At 37.6% G+C, this 22979-nt stretch overlaps 1 protein-coding gene across 1 annotated transcript in view; it reads right to left on the bottom strand.

Moving 5' to 3' along the window:
- LOC126100464 (fatty acid synthase-like) overlaps positions 1 to 22979 on the bottom strand; it is a 443119-nt gene that overhangs the window by 277805 nt on the left and 142335 nt on the right. Inside the window, exons 12-13 of the mRNA XM_049911071.1 lie at positions 9612 to 9694; positions 2701 to 2837 (exon numbers count right to left, since the gene is read on the bottom strand). Coding sequence (XP_049767028.1) covers positions 2701 to 2837; positions 9612 to 9694 — 220 coding nt within the window. The remainder of the gene's footprint in view (positions 1 to 2700; positions 2838 to 9611; positions 9695 to 22979) is intronic.

Here is a 22979-nt window from a genome sequence, read left to right on the forward strand (position 1 = left end):
TACTGAAATATAAAGGAATGAAAATTTACAATAAATTGAAAAGGAACAAGGTAATGCAAATGAATTTAGGTCTACTGAAAAGAAGGCTGTATGATACTGAAATGCTATTAACCAGGGGATGATTCATGCAGGATAAACCGGTATTTGTGCTGAATACAAATTCCTACATGTCCTACAAGAGAGAGAGAGAGAGAGAGAGAGAGAGAGAGAGAGAGAGAGAGGGAGAGAGAGAGAGCTGTTCATTGAAATTTCATTTTAGTGTTATTATTTATTAATGTAAAAATAACTGTGATTGTAATGTAAATTTTTGACATGTTTCCTGTACACAAACTGTGCAATTGCAATTTAAAATTAATGAAACACAATTCACCATATATAAACCAAAACTTTAATTCAACACTTCACTTCGTAGACTCACACATATTTTAGAATTGTGCCAAAAAAAGAAGTAGAAACATGTTGACATTAAACAGCATTTTTGAATTTATGAAACATCAGCTTTAAATTAAATATTTTCCATGGAACTTCTAAAGTAATTCCTGTGTGACACATGACAAAATGGTCACAATTATAGTGCAGAGTGACAAGTGACAATGATGCATTATTGTGTTCTGAATGATCTCTATATCATGATGACAGATAAATATAATACAATATAATCAAGTGACAGTTTACAACATTTACACAGAACAGGAACATAAGATGTATGAAAATGAAACATGAGCTCTGGAAAATTGTATGCAGTTATTTGTGTTTATTTAAATTGTGGGTACTAGTGAATATTTAAATTGTATATATCTATACACATTTAATCAAGGAACACATTTAGGCAACATCCATACAACACACATTGTTTATGATTGTATAAATAAATAAATTATAATGATTAAACATGTGTGTTGTAGATATGGGTTCTAAATGTACAATCTTTATATCTGATGTCTTGTGGACTTTCTGGTAGTAACAATTAGCTGTAGATTGATATCTTATCAATAACTTGCATTAAAAATAATTATTGTGGAAAAGTGTAGAATGAAAAACTTGGACTGGCTATAAGTGATATTAAAGATAGTCTAGTACTGATAGCCAGGACTTATTTTTTCTTAAATGGGTCTTCAATGGTTCATCATCAAATGTAATTCTTCATTAATACTTATTACATTTCTGGACAACACAGTTTGAAAACAGCAATAATTCATGCACTAACATGCTGAAAACATTTTAAGTGTATATGAAATTTATAAATGATGTATAAATGTACCAACTGGTAATAGCATAAATTTATTTGTAGGATGCATCAGAGGGACTCTAGTTGAATTTATCCCTCCATTAGACAAAACAAGATGAGGCCAAGTATGAGGAGAATAATTTAAGGAATACTGTTTCAGAAAGGTGTATACTTTTTCTAAATTGCAGTTATGGGCCATTCCCATTGTAACTCTATGTGATTTTACTCTATAATATGTTTATCGTATGTTGTTGTTGTTGTTGTGGTCTTCAGTCCAGAGACTGAAGCTCTCCATGCTAGTCTATACTGTGCAAGCTTCATCTCCCAGTACCTACTGCAGCCTACATCCTTCTGAATTTGTTTACTGTATTCATCTCTTGGTCTCCCTCTATGATTTTTACCCTCCATGCTGCCCTCCAATACCAAACTGGTGATCCCTTGATGCCTCAGAATATGCCCTACCATCCGATCCCTTCTTCTAGTCAAGTTGTGCTACAAATTTCTATTCTCTCCAATTCTATTCAGTACCTCCTCATTAGTTATGTGATCTACCCATCTAATCTTCAGCATTCTTCTGAAGCACCACATTTTGGAAGCTTCTTCTTGTCTAAACCATTTATTGTCCACGTTTCACTTCCATACATGGCTACACTCCATACAAATACTTTCAGAAACAACTTCCTGACACTTAAATCTATACCCAATGTTAACAAATTTCTCTTGTTCAGAAACGCTTTCCTTGCCATTGCCAGTCTACATTTTATATCCTCCTTACTTCAACCTTCATTAGTTATTTTGCTCCCCAAATAGAAAAACTCATTTACTACTTTAAGCATCTCATTTTCTAATCTAATTCCCACAGCATCACCCGATTTAATTTGACTACATTCCATTATCCTTGTTTTGCTTTTGTTGATGTTCATCTAACATCCTCCTTTCAAGACACTGGACATTCCATTCAACTGCTCTTCCAGGTGCTTTGCTGTCTCTGACAGAATTACAATGTCATCGGTGAACCTCAAAGTTTTTATTTCTTCTCCATGGATTTTAATTCCTACTCTGAAATTTTCTTTTGTTTCCTATAGTCATCAATAATAAATGAACTTTACATCAGTACAGTTTCTATGTGGATGATCAGTGATCTGTTTGTACATAAAGAAATAGGAAATCATAAAAAGTCACTGCATGATCTAGCTTGCCTCAAACATTTAAGTTGGAAAGATCTTTTTGAGGTGTGAACTGAAGCCAACTATATTGTGCAGAACATGACTTTCGATTTCAATTGCAATGATTACTGCAACAAAAAAATTATTTGATAACCACAGGAATGACTTGAACACATTTTTAGGAATACTTTCATTTTTTCTCTACATCTTACAGTTAATAGTTTTATTTCTTTGCTGAAAAGGTTTTGAAAAGCACAATAGTAATAAATAAAATAACATAAAATATTACAATATGTAAACACTAACCTGCCAAGAATCTGCAATAAGGTTCGGCTGTTAGTAAGGATATTAAGAGAATTCGGGAGCTTGCTCTCTGGTGATATTTCAAGGACAATTATATCTTTTGTTTGAGGTCTGAAGTTTTCATAGTTGCTTTTAATTGCCTGAAACACAAATAACACTTTTTTTTTCAAATGGAACATTTGCTTAAGAATACTATGTAATTACAAAAACACAGAATGGCTGGCCTCCACTAACTTTCTCTAGCTTTTGGAACTGATAATTCCTACCTCAAGGAGGAAAGAGGAATAAGTTGGGGATCTTGGAAGAGATGCAGGAAACTCAGACCCCCCATCTGAGAGAGACCCATCTATTGTCACAAAGAGAGTAACCAGGCATAAAGGGAGAGGCATCATAGACAGAAGGTCAAGGATAGTACATTGGTAACACTGTGCCAGTGTCAGTCCAGAGATGACAGCAGGAGAGTGTGAGATAGAAACATTGATTAAGAGGAAGAGAAAAGAGAAGTGAAATGAACATTGCAGCTACGAACTATGAGGAAAGCAGAAAAGTTTATGGAAGAGCAGCAGAGATAGTTAGAGAGAGAGGAAGAAGGGAAAGGTGGGGGCGAGGATATAAACGCAAAAAATTAAAAGTAACAGAGTAAATAAATAAAGTGATTATATTGTATGCTTGAATGTGCCTGTATTGTTAAATAACACAGGAATTGTTCAGCCAGTAACAGCCACACTATGTGATCAAAAGTATCTAGAAACCTGGCTGAAAGACTTACAAGTTCGTGGCGCAATCCAGCGTTAATGCTGGAATTCAATATGATGTTGGCCCACCCTTAGCCCTTATGACAGCTTCCACTCTTGGAGGCATACGTTCAAGCAGGTGCTGGAAGTTTTCTTGGGGAATGGAAGCCCATTCTTCGTGGAGTGCTGCACTGGGGAGAGGTATCAATGTCAGTTGGTGAGGCCTGGTACAAAGTAGGCTTTCCAAAACATCCCAAAGATGTTCTGTAGGATTCAGGTCAGGACTCTGTGCAAGCCAGTCCATTACAGGAATGTTATAGTTGTGCAACCACTCTGCCACAGGCTGTGCATTACGAACAGGTGCTCAATCATGTTGAAAGATGCAATCGCCAGCTCCGAATTGCTCTTCAACAGTGGGAAGCAAGAAGGTGCTTAAAACATCAATTTAGGCCTGTGCTGTGGTAGTGCCCCACAAAACAACAAGAGGTGCAAGCAAGCACCTCCATGAAAAACACGACCACACCGTAGCACCACTGCCTCAGAATTTTACTGTTGGCACTACACACGCTGGCAGATGATGTTCACCGGGCATTCGCCATACCTGCACCCTGCCACCAGATTGCCACATTCTGTACCATGATTTATCACTCCACAGAACATTTATCCACTGTTCAATCATCCAGTCTTTACACTTCTCACACCAAGCAAGTCATCGTTTGGCATTTACCGACGTAATGTGTGGCTTATGAGCAGTTGCTCAACCATGAAATCCAAGTTTTCTCACCTTTTGGATAACTGTCAAAGTACTTGCAGTGGATCCTGATGCAGTTTGGAATCCCTGTGCAATGGTCTGGATAGATATCTGCCTATTACACATCAAGAACCTCTTCAGCTGTCATCAGTCTCTGTCAGTCAACAGACAAGATCGGACTGTATGCTTTTGTGCTGTACATGTCCCTTCACGTTTCCACTTCACCATCACATTGGAAACAGTGGACCTAGGGATGTTTAGGAGTATGGAAATCTCAGGTACAGACATATGACACAAGTGACACCCAATCACCTGACCACGTTTGAAGTCCATGAGATCTGTGGAATGCCCCATGCTGCTCTTTCATCATGTATAATGACTACTGAGGTCGCTGATGTGGAGTGCCTGGCAGTAGGTGGCAGTACAAAGCACCTAATATGAAAAACGTATGGTTTTTGTGGGGCGTCCGGATACTTTTGATCACATAGTGTATATTTGTTATTATAAATAGGAATGCTGTTCATAATGGACATTGTAAAAAGTTCCTGCATCAGAACAGTAATATATTGTAACACAAAATAATCTTCAGTGGAATGCACATAACAGAAAACTATTTAAAAAGATTATTCAAAAAAGAACATAATTCGTAATGTCTGTGCATGTCATTTAATTATATGAACAGGTGTGTGTGTGTGTGTGTGTGTGTGTGTGTGTGTGTGTGTGTGTGTTTATGTGCTTATTTACACTTAGTTCCTTTTCTACTGTAATTCAACATCAGAATCTTCATTAATTTCATTCACCTGTTGAATGGATAAATAAATGAATAGTTATATTTGTAGAGAACCCAGAACTTATGTGAGGTATTGCAAGTGTCAATACAGTATTAGCATAAGCACTCACAAGAAAGTATTCTCCCAAATCTGAATCCAACAGCCATTAATTAACTACTGAACAAAAGTTAAAAATTTAAAATTTCTCCCTTAAAATAAAAGTTATTGGAAATCTAAAAATACCATTACGATTGGAAAATTTTGGGCTACACTATCACTGAAACTGATTTCAGATACATGGAATGGAAAAAGAATGTTTAGTGACCCTAATTCAAATTGGGTTTTAATACATAAAGATTTGTGAGAAAGTAAATACCTTCTTGGAATCAGCAAAAAATGGGTTAAAAAACCATATAGGAGGTTACTCCTGAAGATTTAATGTTTACTTCAAGATTTTTGCTTAGTGATGACCTTATGAAGCCTTCAAATCATCTTCTGAGTTAATAAATTTGACATAGAACTAATTGAATCACACTGTTCATCACAATGTCCAAGACTGAAAACTATATGACTGCAATAACAAGAATCTAAATTACATCAATAAAAGAAAAAGTTGACAAACACATGTAGACATCTATGTCTGCATCAATGCTTGGCAAACCACCATGAGGTACATGGCAGAGGATACATCCCATTGTACCAGTTATCAGGATTTCTTCCTGTTCCATTCATGTATGGAGCACGGGAAGAATGAATGTCTACATGCCTCTGTGCATGCAGTAATTATTCTAATTTTATCCTCATGAGCAATATGTAGGGAGTCATAGTATATCCCTTGAGTAATCGTTTAAACTTCTTGAAGACTTAAGGTGCAGTTATGATGTATATGAAGACGTGCTAAAAAGTTATGTCTCCGAATTTTTTATGTGATAACTTTTGCAGATTTTTAAATAAAACTAACAGTATGAATATTCTATATCTCTATTCTTCATGTTGATATCTTTATTTCTCAATACAGGCACCCAGTGACAAATACATGTCTCCCAATGTGGTACCATCACTATAGAATGTTTGACTTTGTTCACAGAGCCACAAATTTGCCTCTGCTTGTACTGCTTCTTCTCTTATGAAAGTGAAGTCCTGAAGTTCTCAGAGGTGTTCTTGAAGTTTTGGGAACAGATGAAAAATGGATGGAGCCAAGTCATGACCATATGGAAGATGATCAATGACAGTAAACCCACAGCATAAGATTGTTGTAGATGTCCCAGTGCTCATATGTGGTCTGACATTGTCAAGCTGAAGGAGAGGGAGCTCCTTGTTTGCACAAACTCTTCAAATTTGATACTTGATTACAGCATGCTGTTTCTCAAACACCGACGTATGAACCTTACATGCCACCATGTTACAATTTGGAGCCCTCTAGTGGCAGAAGACTGCATATACATAGACATGAAAAATAAAGATGCAGAATGTTAATAACATTAATATTTTATTTACAAAGCTTTAAGAATTTTCTCATAAGAATTCAGAAACATTACTTTTCAGCACACCCTCCTATATATAAAAGAAGAAGCAGAATAAGAGGAAGAAGTGAAGGTGTTTATATCATGTTAGGTTGTTTGAAACAAACTACATTTCCAACCGAATATCTTGTTTTCCTGAAAATATTTACATACTGCTGGTTTAATTCTGTTGCATGAGAGAATGTCTGGGGGGGGGGGTCAATTTTTAAATAAAATGTACTTCGTATTATTTGACTTGAAGCTGAGTAGCACAGCATCAGTTAATCCCACAAATCAACTTAACATGCTTCTATGATTTCTGCATATACTGCTGTTGGAAACTGTAATAGGTATTTTTTCATTTTTCTTATTTGCCACTACATTAGCAGATGAGAGAATTTCATCTTCTATAGACTATCTTTTACACAGATATGAGTTAGATAGGCATAAGGAGAACAAAGGAAATATGGGAATATTTATGAGTACCAAGTGAACAACCAACATACTGTGTTTTCAATGTTTACAAAAATAGGGCAATTGACTATAACTTTGGTATCTCAGGAATACTTTGTTTGATAACATATTACAAAAAACTTGACAGAGATAGGGAGAACTATGTACCGTAGTGAAACAAAAAACATCTTCATTATTAAGATAACTGTGTACTGTTTGTGTATGATGATAAAAAATCCACCAAATTTTCTAGGCATGACCGACAGTCACCATGGTTTCCTGTGTTTGGCTAACATGAAGAGTCCATTTCTGAACATAAGCTATTGGGAGTCCAAGTAGTAAACACATGTAAGGCCAATACTTGTGAGCTCCTCTGTTTCTTTCAACTAGTAAAATTACTGGTGTAAGGTGCTGTCTCAATAGGAGAGGGTCGGGTAAATGTGCAACCTAGTAGAAATATTGGCTCAAACACATGTGTAAGTAAACATGGCTGTGGAATTGTTAGACTTTTTTCAGTGCCCTGGCAACTGGTGATAATAGCAAAATACAATAACATTTGCAAATAAATTTAAAAAATAGGCTAGTTTAGTAACTGAAAGTGATAAGCATTTATGACTGAAATTTAACAAAGTTTATTTTATTAAATAAAAGAGAATTCACTTGTGAATGGTAGCCTCATGATAAAAGAAATAAAATGAAAACAGTTTTGATGTGAACAATTTGTTAGCTTGATTCATATATGCATGCAGAAAAGTTAGCAGTACATCAGATCTGAACACTGTGAATTCCAACAGCAAGACCCTATCACATGTAAGCATTAATTTTCAATGTCCATAGGCACCCTAAATTTATGAAAATCTGAAATTAAAGGTTGTTAAATGATTGCACGGTCATTTAAAAGTGATAATAAATCTGAACCAAAATATATATTTAGTTTCATGTAAGCGCTAACTATTTCACAAGATACTGATTCAAACAGGCTTTAGTTCACTGCTGCACATTGTGTCACACTGAAATACATAATGTTTTACTCATTTCAGTGTCCAATAGCCATCTCCCTTAAACCAATTAACCAACAAAGTTAGAAGTTCTCACTGTATGTGATCAGCTACCATCTGTAGATGATGAACTAACACAAGAGTTCAACATACAGCATAAAATTTAAGGTCTTTCACACTGAATGCTGTCAATATACCACAAAAAAATCTCACTCCAGCATTGTCTACTACAAAATTCACCACCTTGATTATGACCATAACTGACAGCAAAAAACACCATGCCACTGACACATCTTGCTTATAAATGGTTGCTAATGTTGCATTGGCCTGTTCATTACAATGAAAATTATTTCGTGTCCAACATTCAAATTCTCCAAATAAAACATTAAAACTACACATATATAAAGATAGCCACCTTTGTTGTGATTCTTTCCTCCTTACAAACTATGTTATAAATCTATTGATTCCCTTATTATTGACAAAATACACATTTTGCACAAGGAAAACATAAAAATAAAAATTAAGTTACCATTTATTCTGAATAATCTTTCAATAAACTTTCACCTAATCCTGATATGGGTAACAGGCAATGGGTGAGATGACACTGTGCTGACTTCATAACACATGTTACTGTGCAGAATTGCATATTCTGGCTTAATTTGATGGACTGCAAAATTGTTTGTTACTTGTAAGAATTATCTAGTGTATTAAAGTATGATGTAGTATAAACTGGTATATTTCATTTACCACCTGATTTGAGTCTGTAGCACTTCAGGTTCACACACAATTAAATTGTTAAGGAAATTGGAAAACATGACGATTATTTATACTGCTATAACTTGTATAGTTTTAGCATATAAAAACGTTCGAAGCATTGATGGGCTCAACGATGCACTCAAGTTGGTATCTTTGAGATTAATGTACAATTACTTGATTCTATGAAACTAAACATTCAAGATTTTTAACAATATAATGAGAAGAAAATTTGCTACCCAACATATAGCGGAATGATGAGTCACAAATAGACACAACAAAAATAAAAAAGACTTTCACAATTAAAAATTTTGGCCATTAAGGCCTTCATCAACAAAACACACACACACACACACACACACACACACACACACACACACACACACACACATGCAAATGCACTCACACACACGACTGTAGTCTCATGTAAATGAAACCACACTGCCTGAAACTGCCTTAATAGTCAAAAGCTTTAACTGTGAGAATCTTTTTGTTGTGCCTATCTGCCACTCAGCATCTCCACTATACGGTGAATAGCAACTGTCCTTCTCATAATATTGTTACATACCATCCTGGATTTTCCATTGTTTCATTCAAGATTTTTACATAGACATATTTTATTTCTGTGAGCATTTTCTCCATATATATTGACAACAGGGAAATCCCCCACATCTTCAGTGTCTCTCAGAGCTTACTGTTTGCATGACTGCCAGGACAATGTTTAAGCTCCACTCTTTGTGCTGGACTATCATCACTCCTTCAGAATGGTATGTGCAATTAAAACACAATCTTGTACACGTCCTAAGGATCCATTATGACACATGCTTACAACTTTTAATGCAGATGGCTAGCTTGTTTGTCAGACTACACAGCACAAAAATGGAACTGTCATCTCAACTACACTTGTGAATGCTACTGAGGCTAAAACAGATAAAAAGTTCTCAGACACTCACATCTATATCCACATCTGAGTCATAAAGTGCAGTCATAGTCCGAGCTTGTCTTGGTCCAGACCCATCATTTAAAGCACACCTGGCTGAAAAGAAAAACACAGAATGTAGCACTACATATTTTGTAATTCCATACCTACATAACTTAACTCAGCTCTTAATTTTAAAGAAATATCTCTTTAACAAATCATACTTTCCAGAGAGCCACTTACTTCAAAATATTAATTTGCAATGACTAAACAAAGCTTTACAGACACTTTTTTTTACACTTGAATAACTAAAAAGGATTATTTGCATTATCAGTATTCAGCAGTTGTGACAGACAATACTTCACCTGTTTTCAATTGTGAGCATGTAAATACATTTTTGAAAACAAAATGCTCAACTGTATGCTTAAATTTGGGTTGCACCAGTTGTTTCTCATTTCATGGTTAATATATTTACTTATTTATATGTCCATGAAGCACCTTATAATGATATCAAATACGTATACATAAGCCAAAAAAGTTTATAACAAATACATACAGTTGTGTAAACGTAATACATAGAAGATATGACTTACCAAATGAAAGCACTGGCAGGTTGATAGACACACAAACAAACACAAACATACACACAAAATTGTTTGTTTGTGTGTCTATCGACCTGCCAGCGCTTTCATTTGGTAAGTGACATCTTCTTTGTTTTTAGATATATGCATGGGACAGGTTTTACACTGGGGGCGGTTGCACCCTCCCACCACCACATACTCCAGTCCTGTAACCCGGAAGGTGTACACGATCAAAGGCAGAGCCACATGTGAAAGCACCCATGTGATTTACCAACTGACCTGCCTACACTGTGAAGCTTTCTATGTGGGAATGACCAGCAACAAACTGTCCATTCGCATGAATGGACACAGGCAGACAGTGTTTGTTGGTAATGAGGATCACCCTGTGGCTAAACATGCCTTGGTGCATGGCCAGCACATCTTGGCACAGTGTTACACCGTCCGGGTTATCTGGATACTTCCCACTAACACCAACCTGTCAGAACTCCGGAGATGGGAACTTGCCCTTCAGTATATCCTCTCTTCTCGTTATCCGCCAGGCCTCAACCTCCGCTAATTTCAAGTTGCCGCCACTCATACCTCACCTGTCTTTCAACAACATCTTTGCCTCTTTACTTCCACCTCGACTGACATCTCTGCCCAAACTCTTTGCCTTTACAAATGTCTGCTTGTGTCTGTGTATGTGCAGATGGATATGTGTGTGTGCGCGAGTGTATACCTGTCCTTTTTTCCCCCTAAGGTAAGTCTTTCCGCTCCCAGGATTGGAATGACTCCTTGCCCTCTCCCTTAAAACCCACATCCTTTCATCTTTCCCTCTCCTTCCCTCTTTCCTGACGAAGCAACCAGGGGTTGCGAAAGCTCAAATTTTGTGTGTATGTTTGTGTTTGTTTGTGTGTCTATCGACCAGCCAGCGCTTTTGTTTGGTAAGTCTCATCATCTTTGTCCAGTATTACGTTTACACAACTGTATGTATTTGTTATAAACATTTTTGGCTTATGTATATGTATTTGATATCATTATAAGGTGCTTCATGGACATATAAATAAGTAAATATATTAACCATGACATGAGAAACAACTGCTATAGACCTAGATGCAAAACTTATTCCATATATATATATATATATATATATATATATATATATATATATATATATATATATACCTAAAAACATAGATGATGTGACTTACCAAATGAAAGTGCTGGCAGGTCGACAGACACACAAACGAACACAAACATACACACAAAATTCAAGCTTTCGCAACAAACTGTTGCCTCATCAGGAAAGAGGGAAGGAGAGGGAAAGACGAAAGGATGTGGGTTTTAAGGGAGAGGGTAAGGAGTCATTCCAGTCCCGGGAGCGGAAAGACTTACCTTAGGGGGAAAAAAGGATGGCTATACACTCGCACACACACACATATCCATCCACACATATACAGACACAAGCAGACACAGAAAATGCAAATAATATAGTGTCATATGACTACAATATCAATGATTACTAATTAGAGCCAATCGACTTATAAAAATACCTGGGTGTAACAAATAATATTTGGGAATATGAAATGGAATGATAATATGGACTCAGCTGGATGTAAAGCAGGTGGAAGACTTTATTTCATTGGCAAGATATGGGGTAAATGTGGCCTTCTACAAAGGACACTGCACTGCAATGAAACTGGGCAGTGTGACACAGTTAGTTTAGTATAGAACCTTATCCACTGATTTAATGTAGAACATAATCGCCCCAGTTGAATTTAGGTCATGTATTTGCAATTTTGGAGTATTTTGGCACTCTTCATTTACATGGGTCACTTTTGTATTGTCCTCTATTCACTAGCAAATTGTCCTTTTAAAGTCAAATATGTACCTCAATACCTAATTACTCTGAGTAGTACAATAATACTTGGTATTTAAATAATGCTTTTGTAATACAAGGAACATAACTCTATAACGTGCACCATTCTCAAGGTAAAGTTTGGAGGGAATTTGAACTTGAACATAATAACAATTTTTCCTCTAAATGTTTTGTATAAAACAACAAAACAATTTTTGTTTTTATATATTCTGGATCTATTGTGACCAATTACTACATGCAAAACAAAATGCCTAACATTTGTATAATTAATAAAATTTCTGGGAAGAATGTTGGTACCAGAAGCACCATAATCAACTGAAATACTTCATTTCTTATGGAATTTATATAAAAATTATCCATGTGAAAATGTTTTTAAGTATGTATCTACATAACATTTTTAAAAATTCGTTTGTTGTGTGAAATTTATGTGGAAAATAGCAATATGAAAGGTACCAAATTATTAGTGAGTAGTGTCATGTGTAATGTTTGGAGCCAGTTAACACTTGTTACCACAATAAGTAGGATATTAAGATGAAATATGTGAAGCATTCTCTATGTTTATGACCTGGCCAAAGTTGGCAGTGAACAAAAGGAAGAGCAGAAAATACATCATCTGCAATAGTAAATGTGTTTCATCAGTGAATAGCTGTTGAAAATTGCAGAATATTTTGAATATTTCAGGAAACAGCCATCCCCCAGATTACAATAAAAGAAAATATCCAAGAAGAAGATGTGTATATTGGAACAACATTTTAGTATTTATATTAAGTTTTTCAATCTGCCAGCAACTTGCATTTGTGGGCAGGTAGCTACAAAACCTCAGTTAGACAACAAAAAAATACATTTGGACTCCAGAGCCTTGTACTCCAGAGCCTGGAGTCAGTGGTCATGTGTGTGGGATAGTCATGCTTGTGTGAATGTGTGTGTGTATCTACTCTGGGAGGAGGGCTTTGTACAAAGGCTCAATGTTCTAGCAGTCTTTTTCATGTGCCTGTCTGTGACACAGTGTTCCTCTTTGTTGTGAGCAGCAACCTTTCCTTTCCATATTGTTATTCCACATAGGAATTTTCAATGTTTAAATTTAAAATGAAATGTATTAGATTTCATTTTTTCTATGAAACTGATGCTGTTGCAACAAGAAAAGGGTCTATTACAGCTTCCCATCTTCCAATATTGCTCAAGTGTGTGGAATATATATCAAACAGGACTGACAGGAGATACTGAATGTTTACAAAGAAGGGCAACATGTACAGTTCCCAGGTTTTTGACTCACTGGAGATCATTATAAAATTTCAAGAACCAGGGATAAGTGATAAATCTAGAGATAATCTTCAGCCCACTACATATTGCTCACATAGAAATAACAGTAAACATTAGACTAATTACAGTTGGCACAAGGGTATACAAACCATCATTCCTCCCATACTCCATACACAAATAGAACAAGAAAACACCCTAGTGAATGCTACAATGGGCAGTACACTCTGCCATGCATTTCACTATAGTTTCCAGAGTATGGATTTAAGTTCTGGGAAGAAACCAACAGGTTAGCAACCATTACTTCTAATCATTCAATAATATCCTTCAATGCGGAAAATCTTTAGACATGCAGGACTCAATTTCAAATTAATCAAATTGATAGAGCTTACTGTTATTCAACACAGAATCTGAAGTCAAGTTCAGGGAAGACTTTTCGTGGTCATTTCTCATAAAAAATCTATTCCTCAAAAAATAATTTTAAGATGTAGAGATCATCTGTCTACAATGTGTTGGAATATATAATGAGAGTGGTTCACATTTAGCTATACAAACATCAAAATTTGAAGGTTGAACGCTAGTAAAAATTATAACCTGCTCAGATCTGTCTTGAATTGTGGGCTATTATTCCATAAATTTGAAAAGGTCAAAAGAAATTAAATACACTGCCTGGCACAAAATGTGAAGCACCCAGAAGGGGAGCAGGAAACAAAATGATGGTCCACAGGTTGAAAAGGTATGTGATAATTATTTTGGTGACTACAACTTTGAGTCAAATTTACAAAGAACTTGGCAGTTTAGGCCCAGTTATTAAGAATGATGTTTTAGCCTCTCTGGTCTGGAAGTAACCAGTGATTCAGATGGGAAGGGTGTCATAAGACTGTTGCAACAAATACTTGCTACTGGCACTTGGATGAAGTTGATGTCTGAGTGGTCTCACACATACACTATTGGGGACAGTCCTGGGTACTTCTTTGGCTGCAGGAGAACCTCAGCATCATCCAGACAGTTCATAGAGAAACATGATGTGTAAATGTGCAAATGTGTTACAAAATTCCACCATGATAGTGTCACATTAGATGTAACACATGGGCATGGGATGTTCATGTTGTAGTGTTGTGCTGCCAGAGTTCCCTCAGTCACTATCAGACCTAAAGTCATACACGATAGCTCTCCATGCCATGGTACCAGGAACGCTGTGCCTCCACAGAAAATTGGAAGAATGGGACCTCTCTCCATTTTGTCACCATATTTCGCTATGTTGGTCATCCTTGGTAGTGCAGAACAGCAGTTCACTGCTGAACTCAATTCGTTGACAGTTCTTGCTTCCTGGTGGTGCCACCACTTCAAAAAATGCCATTTGTGTTGTGGTATTAATGGCAGCCTACACCTGGAATGGTAATTCCCAAGTCCAGCTGCTGCTTGTCTGTGAGCAATGGTGCAGTATGATACAAAACATTGCATGTAGTCCAGTATGTGTTGTCAGATGGAAGGCACATGTGTGAAGGGTATACAATGCACTTGGTGCACAATTTGATCATCCTCCCTTGCAGTGGTCAACTGGAGATTTGATGACACATATGCCTGCTCTCATTTTGCCACGCAACATCAGGCCACCATCAAATTCAGATATGAGTACATAGCACCTCAGTGCACTTCACACTGATCACTCAAAACCAAATACCACTGAAGCACACTGGTGGTCATTCTACCCACCACAGCAACTTACAATTCTAATCCTTTACATGTCCACTGATGGTGTGTGTATGTACAAAGTTACATTGATATCTGACAATGTCTCAGGTGTGCCTCACTTTATTTGTCAGAAAGTGTAGGTCTGTAACTACAGTTTATTTTACTTACTTCCATTTTTATAAAAATGATATCACTAGTAGATATTTAAATTATTCAGAAGATTTGTTTGTACAGAAGATATGTTGTTGTTGTGGTCTTCAGTCCTGAGACTGGTTTGATGCAGCTCTCCATGCTACTCTATCCTGTGCAAGCTGCTTCATCTCCCAGTAGACACTGCAACCTATATCCTTCTGAAACTGCTTAGTGTATTCATCTCTTGGTCTCCCTCTACGATTTTTACCCTCCACGCTGCCCTCCAATACTAAATTGGTGATCCCTTGATGCCTCAGAACATGTCCTACCAACCGATCCCTTCTTCTAGTCAAGTTGTGCCACAAACTCCTCTTCTCCCCAATTCTATTCAGTACCTCCTCATTAGTTATGTGATCTACCCATCTAATCTTCAGCATTATACTGTAGCACCACATTTCAAAAGCTTCTATTCTCTTCTTGTCCAAACTATTTATCGGCCATGTTTCACTTCCATACATGGATACACTCCATACAAATACTTTCAGAAACGACTTCCTGACACTTAAATCTATACTCGATGTTAACAAATTTCTCTTGTTCAGAAACGCTTTCCTTGCCATAGTCAGTCTACATTTTATATCCTCTCTACTTCGACCATCATCAGTTATTTTGCTCCCCAAATAGCAAAACTCCTTTACTACTTTAAGTGTCTCATTTCCTAATCTAATTCCCTCAGCATCACCCGAATTAATTTAACTACATTCCTTTATCCTTGTTTTGCTTTTGTTGATGTTAATCTTATATCCTCCTTCCAAGAGACTGTCCATTCCATTCAACTGCTCTTCCAAGTCCTTTGCTGTCTCTGACAGAATTACAATGTCATCGGCGAACCTTAAAGTTATTATTTCTTCTCCATCGATTTTAATACCTACTCCAAATTTTTCTTTTGTTTCCTTTACTGCTTGCTCAATATACAGACTGAATAACATTGGGGAGAGGCTACACCCCTGTCTCACTCCCTTCCCAACCACTGCTTCTCTTTCATGTCCTTAACTCTTATAACTGCCATCTGGTTTCTGTACAAATTGTAAATAGCCTTTTGCTCCCTGTATTTTACCCCTGCCAGAATTTGAAAGAGAGTATTCCAGTCAACATTGTCAAAAGCTTTCTCTAAGTCAACAAATGCTGGAAACGTAGGTTAGCCTTTTCTTAATCTAGCTTCTAAGATAAGCTGTAGGGTCAGTATTGCCTCACATGTTCCAACATTTCCACGGAATCCAAACTGATCTTCCGCAAGGTTGGCTTCTACTAGTTTTCATTTGTAAAGAATTTGTGTTAGTATTTTGAAGCCATGGCTTATTAAACTGATAGTTCAGTAATTTTCACATCTGTCAATACCTGCTTTCTTTGGGATTGGAATTATTATATTCTTCTTGAAGTCCGAGGTATTTTGCCTGTCTCATACATTTTGCTCACCAGATGGTAGAGATTTGTCAGGACTGGGTCTCCCAAGGGCGTCAGTAGTTCTAATGGAATGTTGTCTACTCCTGGGGCCTTGTTTCGTCTTAGGTCTCTCAGGGCTCTGTCAAACTCTTCACGCAGTATCATACCTCCCATTTCATCTTTATCTACTCCTCTTCCACTTCCATAATATTGCCCTCAAGTACTTTGCCCTTGTATAGACCCTCTATATACTCCTTCCACCTTTCTGCTTTCCCTTCTTTGCTTAGAATTGGGTTTCCATCTGAGCTCTTGATATTCATACAAGTGGTTCTCTTTTCTCCAAAGGTCTCTTTAATTTTCCTGTAGGCAGTATCTATGTTGCCCCTAGTAATATAAGCCTCTACATCCTTACATTTGTCCTTTAGCCATCCCTGCTTAGCCATTTTGCACTTCCTGTCGATCTCATTTTTGAGATGTTTGTAATTCTTTTTGCCTGCTTCATTTTTATATTTTCTAGCCCTTGTCTTTTTACCTAATTGATCCTCTGATGACTTCACTACTTCATCCCTCAAACCTACCAATTCTTCTTCTTCTGTATTTCTTTCCCCCATTCTTGTCAATTGTTCCCTTATGCTCTCCCTGAAACCTGTACAACCTCTGGTTTAGTCAGTTTATCCAGGTCCCATCTCCTTAAATTGCCACCTTTTTGCAGTTCCTTCAATTTTAATCTACAGTTCATAACCAATAGATTGTGGTCAAAGTCCACATCTGCCCCTGGAAATGTCTTACAATTTAAAACCTGGTTCCTAAATCTCTGTCTTAGCATTATATAATCTATCTGAAACCTGTCAGTATCTCCAGGTTTCTTCCATGTATGCAACCTTCTTTTGTGATTCTTGAACCAAGTGTTAGCTGTGATTAAGTTATGCTCTGTGCAAAATTCTAGTAGGCGGTTTCCTCTTTCATTTCTTACCCCCAGTACATATTCACCTACTATGTATCCTTCTCTTCCTTTTCCTACTATCGAATTCCAGTCACCCATGACTATTAAATTTTCATCTCCCTTCACTATCTGAATAATTTCTTTTATCTCATCATACATTTCTTCAATTTCTTCATCATCTGCAGATCTAGTTGGCATATAAACTTGTAATACTGTAGTAGGTGTGGGCTTCATGTCTATCATGGCCACAATGAGGCGTTCACTATGCTGTTTGTAGTAGCTTACCCGCACTCCTATTTTTTTTATTCATTATTAAACCTACTCCTGCATTACCCCTATTTGACTTTGTATTTATAACCCTGTATTCACCTGACCAGAAGTCTTGTTCCTCCTGCCACCGAACTTCACTAATTCCCACTATATCTAACTTTAACCTATCCATATCCCTTTCTAAATTTTCTAACCTAGCTGCCCGATTAAGGGATCTGACATTCCACACTCCAATCCGTAGAATGCCAATTTTCTTTCTCCTGATAACGGCGACCTCTTGAGTAGTCCCTGCCCAGATATCTGAATGGGGGACTATTTTACCTCTGGAATATTTTACCCAAGTGGACGCCATCATCATTTAACCATACAGTAAAGCTGCATGCCCTTGGGAAAAATTACGGCCATAGTTTCCCCTTGCTTTCAGCCATTCACAGTACCAGCACAGCAAGGCCATTTTGGTTAGGGTTACAAGGCCAGATCAGTCAATCATCCAGACTGTTGCCCCTGCAACTGCTGAAAAGGCTGCTGCCCCTCTTCAGGATCCACACTTTTGTCTGGCCTCTCAACAGATACCCCTCCATTGTGGTTGCACCTACGATACGGCTATCTGTATCGCTGAGGCATGCAAGCCTCCCCACCAACAGCAATGTTTATGGTTCATTGGTGGGGAGGGGGCGGGGAGGGGGGGGGGGGGTAGCGGGGGGGGGGGGGGGGGGAGGGGTACAGAAGATAAAGCAAAACAATATACTGATAAAGCAAAATGGACACAATTTTGTGAAACTAAAATCCCTCACACATATACATATGAAATATGGAAATTCATGATAATCCTAACACATAAAATCTCATATGGAGTTTCCAGAATGAACTATCTCTATGCAGTGTGGCGAGTTCTGATTTGAAACTTCCTGACAGGGAAAAACTATATGTCAGACTGGAACTCAAAACTGGAATTTTTGCCTTTTGTAGGTAAATGTTCTACCAACTGGGCTATCCAATAATAAGCCACTGTACAGGCACAAGAACTGGAGTCCTGGTCTGGGATGGGAGAGGGAGGGTGTTGGAAGGGAGGTTCAAAATGCAAGAGCAAAATAAGCTAAATTTTAAGTACATTCTGTAATTATGGGTTACGTAACGTTTCATCCAGGCCGAAGTGTGAGGGTTTCTGCCAGTCTGAGCAACAGCTGAACACAGAAATGGGAAGATGTAGAGAAAGTGATTCACATTCAAGCTGGCTAGTTGCTAATCAAAGAGAACAGGAACATAGGCAAACATATTGATAAGATTTCAAAGTGGTGCAAGGATTGGCAAGTTGCTTTAAATGTTCAGAAATGTAAAATTGTGCACTTCACAAAATGAGGGAACATAGTATCCTATGACTGTAACATAAATTTGTCACTGTCGGAATCGATCAACACATACAAATACCTGGGTGTATCAGTTTGTAGGGATATAAAACAGAATGGTCACATAGGCTCAGTGGTGGGTAAAGACGTTGGTAGGCTTCAGTTTATTTGTAGAATACTGGGGAACTGCAATCAGTCTACAAAGGTGATTGCTTACAAATCACTTGTGCTACCTATTCTAGAATAGTGCACAAGTGTGTGTGACCAGTATAGGAGTAACAGGGGGTTTTAAACGTATACACACAAGGACAGCACAAATGGTCTCAAGTGTGTTTGATCCATGGGAGAGTGCTGCAGTGATGCTGAAGAAACTGAACGGGCACACTCTTGAAGATAGACGTAAACTAACCTGTAAAAGTTTACTAACAAAGTTTCAAGAACCAGCTTTACATGATGATTCTAGGAATCTATTATGATCGTCTACATATTGCTCACATGGGGATCATGAGCACAAGATTATATAATTACAGCATGCACAGAGGGATTCAAACAGACATTCTTGCTGAGCTTTACACATGAACAGAACAGAAAAAAACCCTAATAACTGGTGCAATGGAATGTACCCTCCACCATACATTTAATGATTTATGGATATAGATGTAGATGCAGATAGTAGGTAGTCCTCTGCACAGTCTGGAAGCTGTAGTACAAGAGAACTGAATGGATTGTACTCTGCTCTCTAGGATGTAGCCAGAAACAACCATGTAACCTCTCTCCTCCACTTCCTATAGTCTGCCTATAGACATGTGTGGCTGGATTGCTCAGCATAGCACCAGAAATGTGGTGTGATCTTGATGCTATAGTTATCAGAGGTCTGTAGCCACTGCAGTAATTCATGCTGCTATGTTGGTTGAAAGGCATTCAAAAACAAATTTCAGAATAATTTTTTTATGAACTTCAAATTATTGTCAGAAGGTTGGACATTTAGAATTTAGGAAGGGATCTGTTGCAGTTGATATTCTGTAGTGTTGTGGGGGGGTGATGAATTTACATACAATTATTTTTATCAAATTTGTCAGATGCCTAAATCACAAGAAAATACCAAATATCCAAATTATACATGAATAAATAATATCTTTCAAACAATGGAAAATCCAGGATGGAGTGTAACAATATTGTGAAAAGGAAAGTTGCTACACATCATATAGCAGAGACGCTGAGTCGCAGATAGGCATAACAGAAAGACTGTCACAAATGGTAGCTTTCAGCTGGTAAGGCTTTCATCAAAATTTGATGGCAAACATACACATACACACTCATCCAAATGCAACTCACAAACACACGACTGCACTCCCAGGCACTTGAGTCCACACATTGTAAAAAGAATAACTATTACAAACCCACAACTATCGCATTTATCCATGCAAGACTATCTTGCCCTTGATGGCAAAGTGTAAATTAATAAAACCCACAATATTGGGTACACAGTGAACAGTAATTATTAGCTTCAAAAACCTTTTAAATCTTCTTTCTCCTTCAATGATAAGAATGTGGAAAAACTCCCAAAAATGAGTGAAGGGTAAACCACACAAAAAATATTCATTATTTAAAATACTAAGAAGAATGACAAAATAGTACTATACACCTTATACATGGGGAAAAAAGACTGTATCTAGCTTACAAACATTACAAGCGGTATTTAAAGTGCTATGTTCCATTCAAAACATAACATGTCATGAGAGGAAAGTTGAGCATGGACAGATACAGTCAGATGACATTTAAAGACAAATGTTAAAAAAGGAGCACATGTGCATTAAGAGGTGGAGACTATGATAGGTCAACAAACCATGATGGCTGCCAGAAACGTGAAAGAGGAAGTAAGTCTTCATGGCGATAGGACACAGTTTCCATGAAAGGGAAGGGGACAGTAGGCACTGCAAGGTGCAGAAGATTGGGAATATGACCTCGAAGAGCGGGTAATATTTAAGATTTTGATGGGGTCGCAGCGAGTTTTCATGTGTAATCACAGTAAACTTTAAATTCAAAACAAGTTGGCCTCTGTCTTAAAAATCACTCATCTGCATGGGAACCACACCAGAGGCATGCCAAGGTGGTATATATTTCAATACATAAGACACTAGGATGTGCCAAAGAATGTTGAAATTTGGATTTCACATAGACTCACACCTGCAAAGGTCAGTGGGCAGGTAAAAGCACACATAAATTTCTTGAACATAGACAGAGAAGAATTTTGTAGGAGAATGTAGAATGAAAATAATCCACTTAACAAATGTAAAAATTACAGTTATGTGCATTTTTTAATTCTTACAAGTAACACCTTAAAAAAGAACTGAAAGAGATATGTTCAAGCACAAGACAGATTTTATTCAACTGCTGCACAGTGTAGTATTAGTAATTGAAGATTGTGGATGTAATTTCCAAGACTGAACATTGAAAATGATGCCAAGAAGCACATAAACAATATGTGATCACACTCTTTCCAGTTTCAAATGGAGTATGCCATATAAATACATATAGGTATTATATTAGAACTTAACTATATACGGCATGCATACGACTGATCCCCAAGTGCTGACAAGATTGTGGGTAGCAGCACAGACGTATTGTTATTTGTACTGCCCATGCATGTGGGCACCTTAGCGACAGTGCCTGGTATCGGTGTTGAGCACACACTAACTGGTCAGACACAACATTCAAATCAGCCTTGAAGAGCTCCAGCTCAGATGAGTCTGCATATGACCAGCTAGCTGTTTCCCTGTGTGGCATGGTTTACTCATGGTGTGACTCCTTAGCAATGCTGGTTGGCAAGCAGAGAGTTATGGGCTGGACGTTAGCCTACTGTGGCAATGGAGTGTGCAGATGCAATCACTGACTGATTGACTGATGGGGGTTATGGGACTAAACGGTGAGGTCATCAGTCCCGTGATTCCGAAGTTACTCGTGGAAGACAGAGGGCCCACTAAAAGTGGATGGATCCCATCAGAGGGATCAAACTATAAAATGAGGAAGTTAAAAAACACACAGTCAAAGGCATAAAAGGGTAGACCAAATCTTAAAACTGGAAAAACAGAGCGATAAAAGAATGATCTTTGCATGGGGGACTGGTCATGGGTCCCAGACTAAGGAAACAGGAAGAGAGTCCTCAATCACAACCACTCTGCCACTGCTCCAGGAGTAATGTAAAACCTTCTATCTGAAAATAAAAGCCACTTTCTTGCAGGAAACTGAGGACCAGTTTAACCATCTGTGAATCAACTGACCAATGCGTAGATGGCATAAGACAGTTGACACTTTCTAAGAGGAGTGGGAGAGAGAGAGCCAAACCACAGTAGTCTCCTTGATTGTGTGGAGTTTGTTGCTGAGAGGAGTGACACAACAGATATCATTCCACTTTTTGGCAAAGAGAGATTTGACATAGGTCTACATATTTGCAGTTGGAATCATGAAAGGGAATCATATTAAGTATCTGCTTCTCTAGCTAAACGGTCAGACAGTTCATTCCCTCAGATGTTAATATGACTTCGGATCCAGAGAAAGATAACAGAGCAGGCAGCATGGCCAAGGGCAGAGAGAGGGTCATGGATAGTAGAGACCAAAGGGTGACAAGAATAGCATCAGTCTATAGGATGCAGCCTGTTCACTGAGTTGGTACATATTATAACACTGTGGATGGAGGCCTGAGTAACAAAGTGGAGGACCCTGTTAATGGCCAGCAGTTCTGTTGTGAACACACTACATGATCCCAGCAATAAATGGTGTTCTAAACAAGTAGGAGACACGAAAGCATATCTTGCCCTATCTACTGTCTTTCAACCATCAATGTAGAAGATGGTACTACCCTAGAACTCTGCAAGGA

This window comes from Schistocerca cancellata, chromosome 9 (genome assembly GCF_023864275.1).
Source record: "Schistocerca cancellata isolate TAMUIC-IGC-003103 chromosome 9, iqSchCanc2.1, whole genome shotgun sequence".
Lineage (NCBI taxonomy): Eukaryota > Metazoa > Arthropoda > Insecta > Orthoptera > Acrididae > Schistocerca > Schistocerca cancellata.